General features: G+C 44.7%; 1 protein-coding gene and 1 long non-coding RNA gene across 3 annotated transcripts in view; one reads left to right on the top strand and one right to left on the bottom strand.

The window, feature by feature from the left end:
* svp (COUP transcription factor 2) overlaps nt 1–10166 on the top strand; it is a 67058-nt gene extending 56892 nt beyond the window's left edge. For both annotated transcript variants that reach the window (XM_043421605.1, XM_043421604.1), the window contains exon 4: nt 7303–10166. In XM_043421605.1, the coding sequence (XP_043277540.1) occupies nt 7303–7577 (275 nt within the window). In that variant the 3' untranslated portion in view covers nt 7578–10166. The remainder of the gene's footprint in view (nt 1–7302) is intronic.
* A 414-nt stretch (nt 10167–10580) lies between these two features.
* On the bottom strand, nt 10581–15742 carry LOC122412206 (uncharacterized). The gene is made up of 3 exons (XR_006261306.1): nt 15630–15742; nt 13238–13410; nt 10581–11283 (listed from the first exon to the last, which is right to left on the bottom strand). It is a non-coding gene; the product is annotated as an uncharacterized lncRNA (long non-coding RNA).

Genomic DNA, 15742 nt, shown 5'->3' with positions numbered 1-15742 from the left:
GGGCTTTCGCACCCCGATTAAATCCCCTACCAGCATATCGCACCGTTGTGCACTACCCTTTCGGCGGCTCCGAAATCTCTGCACCCTCCCCGATGCATATCTTCTCAACTATATCGCCTTGTCCCCGAAATACTTGTGACCCTCGTTTGCCCATTGAGAAAGGCCTCGTAAGACTTTTATAGCCGCACGCACATATATATATATAGTACATCGTAAGAGAAAACGTTAAAAATGCTACGCGATCTGAGCTCGCGGCGATGCGTCAATGACAGCCAGTCTCGATAAGTCCTGCAAGTTCCTATGATAGGAGAGTTCAGTAGTGGTGCACGCTGTCATAACGCACGTATTAAAATCTAGGTCGGAGAGGCTTACCAGTGTGGATCTTCCTCTCACGACTCAAGAGGATTATGACACGTGTGCATGGAGAAAAGTTCAGGACCTTTCGGTGCGCGGAGTGGTGAATGCCGCAAGAGCATGCCAGCTAAATCCTTCCGACGCGAATGGGGTTCACGCGCCCGCGGCGACGTACAACGAGCGCGGTGTTGAGAAGCATCGGGCTTTTGCCACTGCTGGTATAGCGATGTAGCCAGAGTTATAATCCTCTAACCGGGCCGTTATGCCGACGCCGCCCCGACGATGTTGACATTTAGCCTCGCGGGGCGCGGGTAAGCGCGAGAGCGCCCGGGTATTACGCGGACACGAACGCGGGGCTTGAAAAAGGCGGGCGCAGGGTGTCGAACGGGTTTGCTATCGCGAAACACGAAAATTCGCGCCCGTTTTGTATAGATAGACCAAGTGTAAGTTGTACAGACGCACGGACTCACGTATGTTTGCATACACGCAGATTCAATAATACGGAACCGGTCGTGATCGCGTTATGAACCGCACCAGTCTCTCCCCTCCTGTGTAATATGCGTTCGTCAAGGCTCCATACATGCGACTATGAAAAAGGTACCGTGCGCTCGCGATGTGCGCGAGAGACACGGGCTGAGGGTGAGAAGCGAGAGAAATAAAAGAAAGCGAAAAGTGCATCAAGGACGCAAAAAACTAGTAAGCCCGCGTGAAATAAAAAGTTGACCTTACCTGCGCCGCGAGGACGAAAAGAGGTCGGTGAAAGAGATAAACGTACACAGCCGAGTAAAAAGGATACACGAGAGGAGGAAGATCCGGAAGAATGGGCGGCCAGGGGCCACACGTAACCCTATGCGATGCTAATGGGATTGGCATTGTCTCCATTAACATGACAATGTGCCCCTAAACGGGATGCTTGCTCGTATAAAATACACATATGTGTATTGTGCCCTCGACGTATAGGCGCCGGTCGAGTTCTAGCCCGTACAGTGACACCTCAGCAGACCGCGAGCCGTGTAATATGCGTGTCGCTCGTATACACCGCTAAGAGATGCGTACCGACGATACGCGCCGCGCGAACAGTAGACGACGAGGAGCAACTCCAAATATACTCGCCTTGTTATGATAATTGTCACGTCCCGGCGAGCAGCCACTATTATATGGATGGACAGCAACCGCGAGGCGCTTCCTCACAATATTGTGATATCCGATATACCCACTCGCTTTTCGTACATTTCGTAACATCTTTCATCCGCCTCTGAGGAGACGAATTGCTAATGCGCGGTGGAGGAACAGAAGAAAAAATCTACAACTTTTGATGGATTTTTAATGTTTACAAATTTCTATTCGTCAAATGAAATTCATCACTTTTCTCCAAGGACTCGTGTATACACGCAGCTCTATCGAACCTCGAGATACATTGGCCAATTACTCCAGCGGAGCGTGACGGCATCGTTATAGGACTCGCTTATCTCGGCTGACAATATTATAACGTCTCAATCTTTAGAAAAAAACAATTATACAATAGTGTACGCAACTAGTTATAAAGGAGCTGAGAGAGCGGTGCCAGAGCAGCGCGTTGACTCTCCGGTTATTGAATCCTTCAGTAGCGTTGTTCAACTCATCGATTATTGGCAATGGAGATTCGTACAGTAACATACATGCGACGATGATAATTCTACACGCAAATGCGTATAAATAAAGAGATGCTGCAATAATATATGGTATCAAGTCGTTGACATAGTATCGTAAATTCGAAAAGCATATACCGCGACGATTCGCTGGGATGTACAGCGAATCGTCAGGATTAAGCACATAAATTCTATATCTCGCGCTGATCAAGGCACATTTCTCCTCGTCAACGCGGTGGATAAAGCGGAGAGGAGCAAAGTGAGTGCGGCGCCTTGCTCGTTCCGTTATACGATGTTTCAATCGTGTGACGCGCGCGCGCGCGCGCGAAACGTTGATGCTCCGATCCGGTCGGTCCGTCGGCCATTCTCGGCGTCATCAAGAAATATATACATCGGACTTGTCCCTGCTCTTCCAGCAGTCACACGGTTTATTACGATTTCCCGGTTGCGACACCGCGCGGATTCGACCGAACAAGAAACAACATCTCGCATTTGAGACTCATCGGCCGTGCGAGCGTGTGCGTATTAGTATCAAAGTTCGAGGCGCCGGAGCTCGCATCAAAAGGATAATTACCTTCGGCAACAACACTTTTATTAGTCTCTCTCTGCCGTTCGGACGAGTCCCTCTGCTTTGCTTTGCTGCTTTTCGCGAAGCGCGCTTCCGTCGCAGAAAGAGTCCGGGGGACGGACTGCTCCGCCGTCTTTCTCACTCGGTTGTCGCGCTCCTCAGCTTTTCCCTCCGGGGAACACCGCTACTACAACGAATATATCTTGTTTATCCTTAAGCCCACATATGCATATAAGCTCTTATCCTCATCCTCGCGCAGCAAGACTTTTTTCGTAATACTCGCTTTATGAACTTGTCTTGATATAAATTTCTCGTCCGGGCTTCTATAATTAGACGTAATTTATACCGCGTACGTATATGCTCCGACGTAATACCGAACGAAGGAGCGATATCAGAACAACTTGTACGTCCTGCTCCATGATCGACTTGAATCTTTATTAATTAATTCAATTAATCGTGTTTTCGAACAGTATTATATCTTCTGATTTGAGGCTTATTACTCCGACGCAAAGTCTGTCAAGTCCGCGTACTGGAATCTTCCAACTCGCAAGATGATTTTGTCACACATCGCGAAGCCTTGCATTCCGTTCCGAAGATACGAAATTAACGTTTTTATATTTTTGCACTCATTATTTATTTCACTTTCATAGCAGCCTCTCGCGAATGAACTGACGCATAAAAACGGTATAGCTACGTCATACGTATGCTACGAAAAATAAAGGAATGTCTTATAGAGCCATGTTCGAAATGTTCTCCCCCCTCCGAGTGCCGCGCGCGAGAAGCTGTCGCGAATCGCGAAGGCAATATTTCAAGGCGTCACACCGCGCGACGTGCCGAGAGTCTGCTCATTCCTCCCGTCGAGCATCTTCTCCCTCACTCCCATTCTCATCCCTCTACATCGCTGAGCCTTTCACCCATCCTTTTTGAGGAGTTTTTACGGAGTCTCTCGATCTTTAATCACAGCTCGACCTTCCATTGTCAGTGACGTCACCTTCGCGCAGAAAACTCCGCGGCGAAGGGTGCTGCTACGCTAGTGTGAGGTTTTCTCAACGCGCGAGCACAGTCAGTGCGAGTAGGATGAGATTGAGCTTTGTGTCTCGCGTACCCACACACCCCTTCACCCCACATTTTCGTTGATCCCTCTCCGCGTCATTTGTCTCTAACCTCCCTCTTGGGCCCTTTCTTCTTTCCACCCGCGCCGAGTGATATGCCATCTCTACTTATTTGTACCACTCGTACTTCCTACTACTGTAGCCTATACCGTAGAGCCTTTCCTCACGTATTCTTTCCCTCTACGCTTCACCAGACTTGCGACGAATCGACCAAATTGCCAACGGAAATTTTTTCAACCCCGCCTTTTCTACACGCAAATCCCATTCCTAATCTTCCACTTGCTCGCAGCAGTTCAGAAGCGACGTAACGCAGAACATTCGTCAATACTTGAAAATCTTATTTTAACGCACTTACTGAATAAACAATGACGTAATTTCGTATATCAATTGGAATGAAATTCCAAATTGTTACGAATGTTACGAATTATACGCGTGCTGGCAAAACGGTATTTATCCGCTCATTTTCGTATTTTAATCAGCAAAGTAGCAATAATTTTATCGCCGCGTAGGTCAATATATATGGAATTGAGAAGAAAGTATAAAGAGAGTTCGAGGTCTCTAGTATCGCGATGGCTCGATATCCGGTACGTTTTGTGAGGCGAATGGCCCATTATTATGTAGAGAGACGTACGGAAGTTGGCGCACGTAATGAATGGTGGATCGAGTTCGACAGTGCGCACGCGACGAATCGTCCAATGTCGTCGTTGCTTCGTCGTCATCGTTCGGTCTCCATCGAGATAGATATCTGCAAGTCCCGCGAACACGGGGATCATGTATACATGTATATTTAACAAAACCTTTTCCAAGTTACGCTACCCCTCTGCGGGCTACGCTTTGAAACTCTATATCTACCTGCGTACATCCGCAATATATCCGCCTGCGCTGGTTGCTCGTCGCGTCGTCGCTCTTTCGTCGCGTCACAGCCACATCCCCTCGAGCCTCTCAAGCGTATATCTTTATAGATATAATACGCGCTTGTGTGGGTGTCCACATGCACGCGGGGTGTACACGTTCAGGCGGATTCGTGCGTGCACACGGGTGAAGGGTGCTCTCTCTCTCTCTCTCTCTCTCTCCTCTCTCTCGAGGAAAGGGTTGTTCTCTGGAGTATCAAATTATACCGAAATATACACCGGATCCTGGGAGGGTCCTGCATGTACACATACGAGGATCCGCTGCCTCTCCGTCCGTGTAATTATGTCGTGTGTCATATTGCGTATGCATATAAGATGAAAATCTATCGTTGTATATCCTCTCTGGCTTGTATGAGATGAGTGATGTACAGATATAATAACCGATGCGCCAGTTCGTGGTCGTCGAAGGCGTCACGCTCGATGCGATCGGTCTCGTCGATAGATAGTTGGACCTCGCGAGTCTCTGCCATTTTTAACGACCGAGGTCTCGACCTCGTTCTCTATTATTCCTCTCTACACATCTCCTCACCCCGAGTATTCTCTCGCCTGCCTCGCACAGCGCATTTTTACTTTCTTCAATGCCCCGTGCTCGTGAGATTTTTTTCTTCGTCTGCGGAGCTGTGGAAAATTTGTATGGGGAGCAGGAAATAATCTTTGAATGAACTTTCGACCGATTTCGTTGAACGCAATTTTCATCCAGTTTTTTTCTCATCCGGATTAATTTAGTTGTTATTTTTTATACTTAATGGTACATTATTGATGGAGTTAGGATTAATCGAATTGTAGACTTTTATTCTGGACATCGTTGAAACTGGTTGGGTTGAAAAATTTGTGGTCTTCGGTATCATTTCCAATGAGGATTCCATCAACGAACGTTGCAGATCATTGAATATCTTATTCATTTCGGCTGAAGCTGCGTCGTTCGTAAAACTTGGAAATTTGAACGAGTGGAACGCAATAGTTTATACCAAGAGGGGGCGATAATGAATCGAAATCGATAAATCGATCGTTAGTGAAGTATGAAAGTATTCAAAAGCATTATTATTTGGAATAAGCGATTTGGCATATGTGCCACAATCGTTAACGCACTTTTTGTATGGAACTTGTGTGACGCGTCTCATCCTCGAGGTTGCGGTCAGAAATATATTACGACAGAGGAGTCTCTATAGTGGTACAAAGTGTATTAAGATTGGTCAATTTACAGTGATGGTGGTCAGTCGACAAGGCGCCGTACCATTTAACGTTTAACGCTCGCATGCAGATAGCCGATGTAGATATTGCTGCCAGGGAAGAAAAGAATATGTCGAAGAGAATGAGACGAATAAGAAGAGCAGACGCCACTCGAGCGCGTCCCATTCGTTACATTCGAATTGATGCGCTAAATTAAAGCTGCTCGCGGAGTTATACCGACGACATCATCAGGCAGCAACAGCAGCCCCCCTTGCCTCTCGACCGCTCGCAAGTGTACTCAATCCCGCCAGTTTGTTTATTAACAGTGCTCGGACGCAGGCGCCTTCATCTTCCCCTTCTTCATGATTTCTCATCGCATCGAGAGTGTCGTAGCGTTATTGCCACTGACTGAATTCCAGCTGCCCGCCCTGCTTGCCTGCCTGCTTCGAAGAATTCCTCGATCCATATTCCTTTTATTGGACTTCTTTTTTCACGATTCTCTCTCACAAAACTATCTCTTCTTTCATACGCTGTACGATCGCTCGCTCGCATCCCGTCAAGTTTTACTGTTTACTGTCGTAAGGCTGCTTCGACATAATGGTTGAAACCATGGCAGGGAAACATACTCATCATCGTATGCATGCTCGTAATAGTACTGGAATATGTATAACGAGGCGCGTATAGTGCTCGCGTACTGCATAGATAATGGCGAGCCATTAGGCGCACGTGGGAGCCACAAAGGAGTACCCAACGCGTGTGGAACGACAGTGCGCCAATACCACCCCCTTTTTCTTCCTCCGATGTATATGCACTCCTATCTATGTATAGCGCCGGCTATTAAGTCTACATCCATATACGTATAGAGCGCACCCCGCGAGGTATGTGCAGCACAATGCCGCACACCCGAGCTAAGCACCAGTCTTCTTCAGGCTCGTTTTGCTCCTGCGTGCACATGCACCTGCTGCTGGACTCTGCTCCGGAGTCAGCTCACCCGCGCGTGCCTGCCGGATCAAGTACAACACGCTCTTCTCACTCTTCCTCGTCCTCCTCGAGGGAGCTCGAAAAATCGGGAGTAGAACAATGCTGTCGAACACCCAGAGAGCCCCGCGCGTCGCTTTTCACCCCTCAACGCGCCCGCCCGATCGAGGCCAAAGAATGAGGCAAAACAGCGCTTACGGAGCAGCCCCTTTCTCTCCCCCAAGCATGATCCTACGAAACTAACGAGACCATTTGACGCTATAATTTGTCATGCGTTACACGCCTTCGAAACCTTTGCGTTGTGCGACGTATCACAATTTCCTTTTTTTTCGAAGAGACATTTAATCTCTGTATAACTCGAACGATTAAACAAAGCTTTAGAAAGCGATTTGCGGATTTCACTTTTTGCTCGAGGCTTCGCGGTTCGGTGTGATCGCGTTGCCAACCTTTTGTAGAATAACGTTTAGCAGCTGCCCATTGACAAACCAAATGATTTTTCTTTGATTCGAAACTATTATTAGAAGCGAAAGAAACCAACATTTCTGACGTATGTTTTATTTTTTTATTTAATATTGTTGCAGATGCCTGCGGACTCTCGGACGTCGCGCACATTGAATCGCTGCAAGAGAAATCACAATGCGCCTTGGAGGAATACTGCAGATCACAGTATCCTAGTCAACCAACGAGATTTGGCAAGCTTCTGCTTCGTCTACCATCACTTAGAACGGTCTCGTCCCAAGTTATCGAGCAGTTATTCTTCGTTCGTCTCGTCGGTAAAACTCCAATCGAGACACTTATAAGAGACATGTTATTGAGCGGGAGCAGCTTCAATTGGCCGTACATGTCCTCGATGTGACACTCTGTCTGGAGGCAGTTAGCTTCCGCATAATGATAACAAGATTAATGGTAACAATAATAATGATATTAATGATTGACGCCTTATAGTGCTCTCTGCTCTTTCATTTTTTACACAATTTGTTATACCATCGTGACTGTGAGAGATATTAGGGAGGAAACAAAAACAAATGACTAAATTCATTGTCGTCGAAAGGGTTTCATTCGGATGAGCATAAAATTCTTTCAACAAATTTGTTACGAAAAATGTGAAGCGTTCTCTTTGCGCGATCGAAGAACAACGGCAGGTTCGACCTTTCGATACGAGGATCAGAGCTTTCAGGGACAATCGAACGAGGTGTGAACGAATCATAAATTAGCATTTACAATGGACTGAAACGGGATTGTCTCCGAGAGTGAAGATGATGCGCGGCGGATATATTATGTGCGCGCATAGTCGTTGTACGACGGAAGATTGGGACTAACCAGCCGGATCATGCTCTTCGATAGACGTTTGAATTCAGGCTCTCCGATTCTCCTATGAAACTTCCCAGATCTCACTTCGAGCAGAGTCCTTCTCTTCTTTACCTCTTTATATTTCTCTCTACGGGAGATCGGGCCTCGCATCTCGGCCACATCGATGCAGATCGTTATCGCCCGCTCCTCGCTCTCTCCGCCTCCCTCTTTCTTGCTCACACTCACACCGGACAATCGAAAACTCGCGCACACTACCCGTTCTCCCGTTAGAGATCGTGATCGTTCTCTCTTTCGAAATCGGTGTCTCAGCTCGCTCGATCTGCTGCCATTCGACGCGTATTCTTCTCGTCGAATTGGAGAAACGAATCGAAAGTGCGCGACACGACGTTCGATTTAGAGAACAAGACAACGCAATGCTCCTCACGAATATTCGAAATTCGAGAACGAACTCGTTGCAACGGTGAATCAAATGCAAATCAAATCAGGACGATTTAAAAATTGAGCATCGTGGAATCACTTGCGTGTGTGTGTGTGAGCGACCGTATTTTCGATCGATCGATCACGTTCAATAAATTTTTTCCTACTTCCTACTACTACGTCACAACGAACAACGACGTTGACTTCACCCTCATGAGCTCTTTCACACGATAGTCCAATCTAAAAAAGCTAGAAGCCTCTGCGCTAGCCGTTTCATCGACGATTCGTTTTATCGTACACGTTCAACCTCGTGCCACCGTTCGGCCGTTAGTCAATTTCAAATCATTTTTGTTCTTCTTTATTGTTCATTTTGTTAGGGAAGTTTTGCGGTTGACAAGCACGAAGCGAAGGAGAGACGAGCCTCGACTCGAATTGTTATTATTATTAGTGCGGAAAAACTATGTGATATGTTATTATTTATAATGATTGAGAAACGAATGAAAAAAAGGGAAGAAGACACGGACTAAAATAATAATCGGATCGCTTATTCGGAGAGGAAAGAGATGTTGGAAAGAGGAACTTTCGATAATAAATCATACCCGCCGAAAGGCTTAAAATTCACAAGTAAAGGCAAGCGGTGCTTCTTTTTCTACGTTATAAATATTGTACGATAGAATCGTATGGACGTGCGTATCGGTGTATATATATGATGATATCCACTGACACTGTGTAAATATGCGAAAAATGTGCGAATGTGAATATAGACGCGAAGAGGAAAGTGCGGCGGTTGGACTTGGGGCAAAGGAGTGCCCGGGCGAGGGAGATCAATTAGAACGAGAAACTGTTCCCTCGGCGTGCTAGTTGCGTGTTGAATGCCGAATATTAGTACATAAATGTGGCAATGTCGAGCTCTAGTTACTTACGAGAATAAATAGAGGGGAACTTTAAGGGGTTTATGGGATAATAATTGAAGAAAAAATAAGGAAAAACTCGAAAATAACTATTGTATCAAATGTGTGTATCGTGCGAAAAGCAACTTCGGCAGTTTTATCGCGGAAGAGATTCGTCAAGCGGAAAAAAGAGATGAAGCAATGTACAGATATGAGCTCGCGTTCTCGTGTGTACGAATGTGTCATAGTGATCGAGATACGCGGGAGAATCACGTGATTCGCGTGATTTTTTCACAAATTTTGTGTCACCAGCCCTGACAACCGTTCCCATAGATGAGATAAAAGAGACTAAGGAACCAGATTCTTTCCCCCATGTTTCCCATATTCACGGACGAAAATGAGGATCGAATTAACGATGAAAAAAAAAATCAACTCTTGGTATACTCGCGATGGATATGCTCTCGCAATCGCCAAACGTGTAGCTAAACTTGCTCACGGAATCGAAAACTCGATTATTGTATTATAATATATGACTCTCGACGAGAGCAGCGTCAGTTAAATCTTGCAACGTCGTTGAGCAAAGAAGAAGAAGAAGAAGAAGAGGAATGAGATGGCGCAAACAAACGAAAAACACATCGACTCGTTCCCTCCCTCTCTTCTATACCGATCCTACTCGTCCTTGTATTCTTCAATCACCGACATACAAAATACACAAAAACACACACACACACATACATCGACACTCGTAGAACACACACTATCATATGTATCACATACGACGTACGAATATTAACGTTTAATCAATAAACAAGAAAATTATAACAACAGATTAATACATTATAAGTAGTTGTGTAAAAAGAACATGAACATTTTTGTATAAATCTTGTACATATTAATATATAAATACATATACATACATATATTATATATATATATACACATATATATCGTATATGTGTGTATGTATGTATGTCCACATACATATATACATATTTATATATATTAATATTATATTATATAAATGAGAATAAACAAATAGATGAATGGAACGTGTACTCAAAATGAATAAAATTCTATCATTTTATCCAGACCATGATATTGTATCGGTCATTTTATTAAATTTGAAAGGAAAAAAAAAGCATTCGCGCTCTTGCGTCAATTCAGTCTGGTGGATGGTACGTCAGCAAAGTCGTGATCGGGGGACTTGACTTTGAAACTGCTGAGTTAACGCCGCGTGCAATAGGCCCGATGAATCATTTTGAAGGATTTTATTGTCCGTTGCACGATATTCGCGCTATTGAATCTCCTACTCATTTCGAGTCGATTAAAACTCGTTCGGAAAAATAATCGATCGTATTTTTTGGCGCAAGAATTTGGAATGAAAATTTTGGCACACATATTCGACCATACATATCGGAGGAAAGTGATTTAAAAATTCAAACTCGTTACAGTGACGTTTGTCTTGAATGTGTACTGGATTATAAGGAGAGCATTGTCCAACGGCGATTTGTGGTAAGTATACGACGAGGCAGGCTGTCAACTCACACTTGCTACACTTGGACAGTTTCAACGATGAAAAAATTGACTCGAGAGATGACACAATGTCGAGGTGCGACACCCTCTGCCAACGACTGCGAGAAGCATTGGTGGGTGATTTCTCGAACGATTGATTGTATACGACTGCTCGGGTCGCACGAGAGTACGGAACATACGACCGGTCGGGTGCACCTTTTTTTTAACATCGCATTGTAACGCGCGGAAAGCACAAAATCAGAGACCTGTGTCGACTATTGGAGCATCGCCTAGAGAGAAACTAGTTGATCTATGCGAAATGTCGACTGAAGAATCCAGTGACGGAAGCTCGAAGAAATCGTTGAAGAAAGAGAACTTGAAGGCAAATAGCCGATCTGGTGTGTGCAGGATAACCACGTGATCGAACATTCTCTAGAAATAAAACATCAATTTAATATAAAATAATGTAATGACTGCTCGAAGAAAGTCATTGACAACTTGAAGTAACTTGAGTTACAAACAAGAGTGTGTATCACGAATACACTTGAAAAATCCAACTGAACAGGAGTCGAATTATTATTGCCGTTCTATCATCATAAAATTTAAGTACGTTTCATCAATTATCAGGAATCTGGGCCACTCGTCCACTGACCCCTGATCATTTTCCGGCACTGCTTTTGACCAGTAATGTTAGAAGAGTCAGATAATTTCGTTAGACTAGATTGAGGGTAGGCCTCGGGGATCAGCGGGTCGTCGCCAGGAGCTTTTCGATAATCTGTCAAACTGCTCGGAGCCGAGAACACGTACGGAGGTGAGTAAATCCATTTTATTACATCCGGGAGAATATCATGGTCGAACAATGCCCAATAGAGTGGAGCAGAGATTGCGAGAAATCTGCACACCCCTGAGATGATCCCTTCCAATTCCCTCAACTCTTTATTCGATTACGGAAATTCCATGCAGGATTTATATACGTATAGCATCCGCATAGAAGCGGAATGTGGTTGAGATCCGTAAATCTGGTTTCACGAAACCGTGGATATTTCGAATAATTCAGTTCCAACAGTACGAATTTCACCCTCGTTCCATCCTACGGTCTGCACAAATATAGACATATTTATCGAATCACAGTGTTCGCTTCTGTCAATGCGATTTCTTTCGTTTTCTCGCTCATTCTTACGCGAAGCCCGTTCTCGAGTTATCTGCTCCTCGTCAAGTGACCGTCTTTCGCTTATTTCATTCGTGTGCGTGCACGATATATTCGAAAAAAAAAGAAAATATCGCTCAGCACGTGCTTTGCAGAACAAAAATGTATCCGTACGCGACGAATCCGGAGTTGTGTACGAGATTTTCTCTTTATCATATTTTCCTTCTTTCTTTTTTCCCTATCCCTCTCTCTCTCTCTCTCTCTCTTTCCGTCTCTCGGAGGTTTCGCCGAAACGCGCACAAATGGCAAATAAATCAACGAGCGACTGAAGCATCCTCCAACATCGTACGTGAGCACCCCCCCATATTCATAAATACTCATACATATATCTATATAAACGTATTTATAATACATAGTAACGGGGACCATTTTCTCGCGGCGAGAGATGCAAACTTTAGCGTGTACTATTATTACTGTAGAATGTTTTACTCCACTGGGAACCCAGACGATATCGCGTCACCACATAGTTATCCGTGTTTCACTTACGGGACTCTTGTATGCACTTATACATAGTTATATGTGTGTATATTGTCCCGTCGAGTGAAAAAGTCGTAAAACAAAATGCCGTGGACGAGTATCATTACATCGTCGTTCTCTCCGAACGCTTAGAATTTCAATAAATTCAACTGTACCAGATGGAAGGGCTGCGAGGCAAAGAGAAGAGAAGAAGAAGGAGTTGAACGTTAAGGGGGACAGCAGTAAAAGAGGAGACAAAACGATGAAGAAATGGAAAAGCAATGGAAAAAGAGAATGAAGAAGTGCTACTGGTCTTTCCCTGCGCGTGTATATCGCGGTTTTTCAGTTGTACCGCGTTTTCTGTACCGGCAAACGGAGCTCTCCGTTTCTTGGCTGCCCTCCAAGGCACGCTTTCTCGCAAATTCGTATCGCCTCTTTTCCCCTACTCTTGCCCTTCGTCCCGTCTATACAGTTATGCCTCCACGGCAGCACGAGGTTTACGAAACAAAGCACTCCTACCACTCGCGATTTCCTGGCTTACATTCCCTCTAGCTTTACCAATCTTTCTGGCATCGTCTCAAGCCAGTACAGATACCGAGACACGGCCAAAGGTTAGATTACCGATGCTATAATACCGCGCGCTTTACATTTCCTCCCAAAAACTACTATCCATTTCCGCTTTGATAAGCCATTGGCACGTTTGAGCCAAAATTTCCAACGTACCTGAGTTTTTCCGGCAATTAGGCGAGTCCTTCTTTCGCTGGGTAGAAATTTCGGCACTTCACACCGCTTGGGGCTCCAACTCCATAGAAAGAAACGTGCTTCCAATCCGGATTTACTTGGTGAATTCAAATCAAATGGTCGAACGTGGGTCCACCGTTGGGCCAATACTTTAACTGCAATTTAAAACAGATATTTACTGTCGAAATTGAAAAACGTCCGAAATGCAGATTATATAATGAATAGGACGAGACAAACGCGATTCTCAAAGGTCTGCAAGTTCCGATGCAAGTGGACCATGCGCACAATGCTTAGCGTAAAAAATACAATATCATTTTGAAACGTTTCGGAAATTTCGGAACGGAAAGAGGTGAAGAAGCGAGTCACACAGTACAAAACTGTCAAGAGAGAATATGACGCTAAAGTTTGCAGATTGGAGTCCAACGAAATAATCTAAAAAAAACCTTCCAATAATTCCAGTAATTCTCACAAACTTCAGCGTCATCAAGAGAGAAAAGGAAGGGTGCTAGAAAAATATCTGCCTATGTGTATAAATATGCAATGGACATAGATACAAGCAGAGATTTTCATTGTAGATAGATATGAAGTGATGTCGGTGTGGGGGACGTACAGATAGATTATTTGGAATATCTCCAACTCGTATGACCTCGTATGTTCACAATATCCTAAGCATGCAAACTACTTGCGAAAAAGGCTGGCGGTTTAGGAGGTGGGTCAGCTTTGGTTCAATAATTTCTCTCTCTCTCTCTCTCTCTCTCTTCCTCTTACTCGAAGAGGAAACGAGACAGAGATAGGCGCACACTCTCGACCCGTCGAGATAACCCCAACGTCTGACCTTATTATATCTCACTCGCGCGGCCCGAACGCAAGCGAGAAGATCTCGCCATATAGTCCATCTCGAGTAGCCTATATATTTCTCCGTCTTCAACTCCTCTGCCCCTTTCTTTACCCTTTGCCGATAATTCTAACGCTAGCAGAAGCCATTTCGTATTTCGGCCACAGCTCGAGTCGTAACGCGTATCAAAAGCTAGAGCGCGAGATCGAAATATATCATCGTAATAAGGGAGCGAGAAAGATGGACGTGAGAGGCAGAAGAGCGACTGCGTATCTCTCCGAGTTGCCCGAATGACAAGAGATAAGAAGATTTCTTGGAATTTTCTCGTCTTCATCTTGACTCGATTACTGGACCGTCTGTGCTCCCGATCACTCGTATAAATAAAATATGCCACTCCATCGGACCCTTTATAATCGCGATAACACGATCCTCTCAATGAATTTCCGTGTGTCTCCATTAATCGACGACTCACCCCGAAGAAACAGCGGGCTCGATAAAAGCTGACCCGTTATCTTGGAAACCGGATCTGCGGACGAGCCATTGACAACCGTCCTATTGTTAATTATTGCCATGAATTGATATCGCGATCGGAGATACGAATTTGTTAATCGTAGCCGAGTTTCCTGATATCAATCCTACAGAATATTGTCATTGCATAAGCGGACATGCGATCCGGGCCACCGACGTGAAATCTCATACTCGATTAAGTTCAAGCCCGCAGTTGTTTATTGGCGCGTCCAACGTTATCACAGCCACCGATAATAAGCTCGAACGATGAAGAATCATTCAGTCGCGTATTAAACGACGACCTTGAAGATGCGAAAAAAAATATTGCGATCCTGCTCCAACTATCGCATTGCTCTAATTGCTCCATTTCAGTTCGCGGTTATATCATTAATCTTGTCCTTCGGGATTTGGGATCTCGGCGTACTGCAAATAACAACAAAAAATTCATTCTCAATCTAAACCTTATTTCTTATTTTTTTGAGAATTAATGAAAAAAATTATTTGACTGATTGTATGAAATTATAATCTACAGATTGAAAATCACCGGAATCAGGTACGCAGCTCGATAGATAACCGGGTCGTTCCCGGACTCTTGGAATGAAAAAATAACGAAAAACTTTGTAGCCAACCCGCCAACGGGATGGTGCGTTAACGATTGCGTCAAACTCACAAACTCGAACCATTATGTCACATGTTCATCTTAATAAGGAGTAATACAAAATTGTCACATTAAAAAAGCCGGATAGAGAAAGGTCGGTGGGGGCTGACGGAATTGAGAGCTTCGAAGCTTAACTAGAATGGCCGCAACGTGACGGTATAGTCGGTCTCTATACCAGGTCCAGGGTGAATAGGGATCAAAAGAAACGACACAAACGTAGCGATAGCAACGTCGGTCTCCTCACCATCCGGCCCCGCTGATGGAGTAATGTGCGTTTGTTATGTTTCAATTGATGTTTTTTCCACCCACGCATAAATTAACGAGAACGACATCGTTACACGAATTATGCAGTTTGTATATCATCTCGTACTTACATCTTTATTACGTGCGTATCCCCATGTTCCTGGGCGAGGAGAGTAGTCCCTCGCGGTCGCATCTAACCACCGCTTGGTACACGCTATTATTCAGCCAACAATGCCAATCTCCG

This window comes from Venturia canescens, chromosome 6 (assembly GCF_019457755.1).
Source record: "Venturia canescens isolate UGA chromosome 6, ASM1945775v1, whole genome shotgun sequence".
Taxonomy (NCBI): domain Eukaryota; kingdom Metazoa; phylum Arthropoda; class Insecta; order Hymenoptera; family Ichneumonidae; genus Venturia; species Venturia canescens.
Note: the sequence above shows the minus strand (reverse complement) of the source record. Positions and strands in the feature narration are given on the sequence as shown.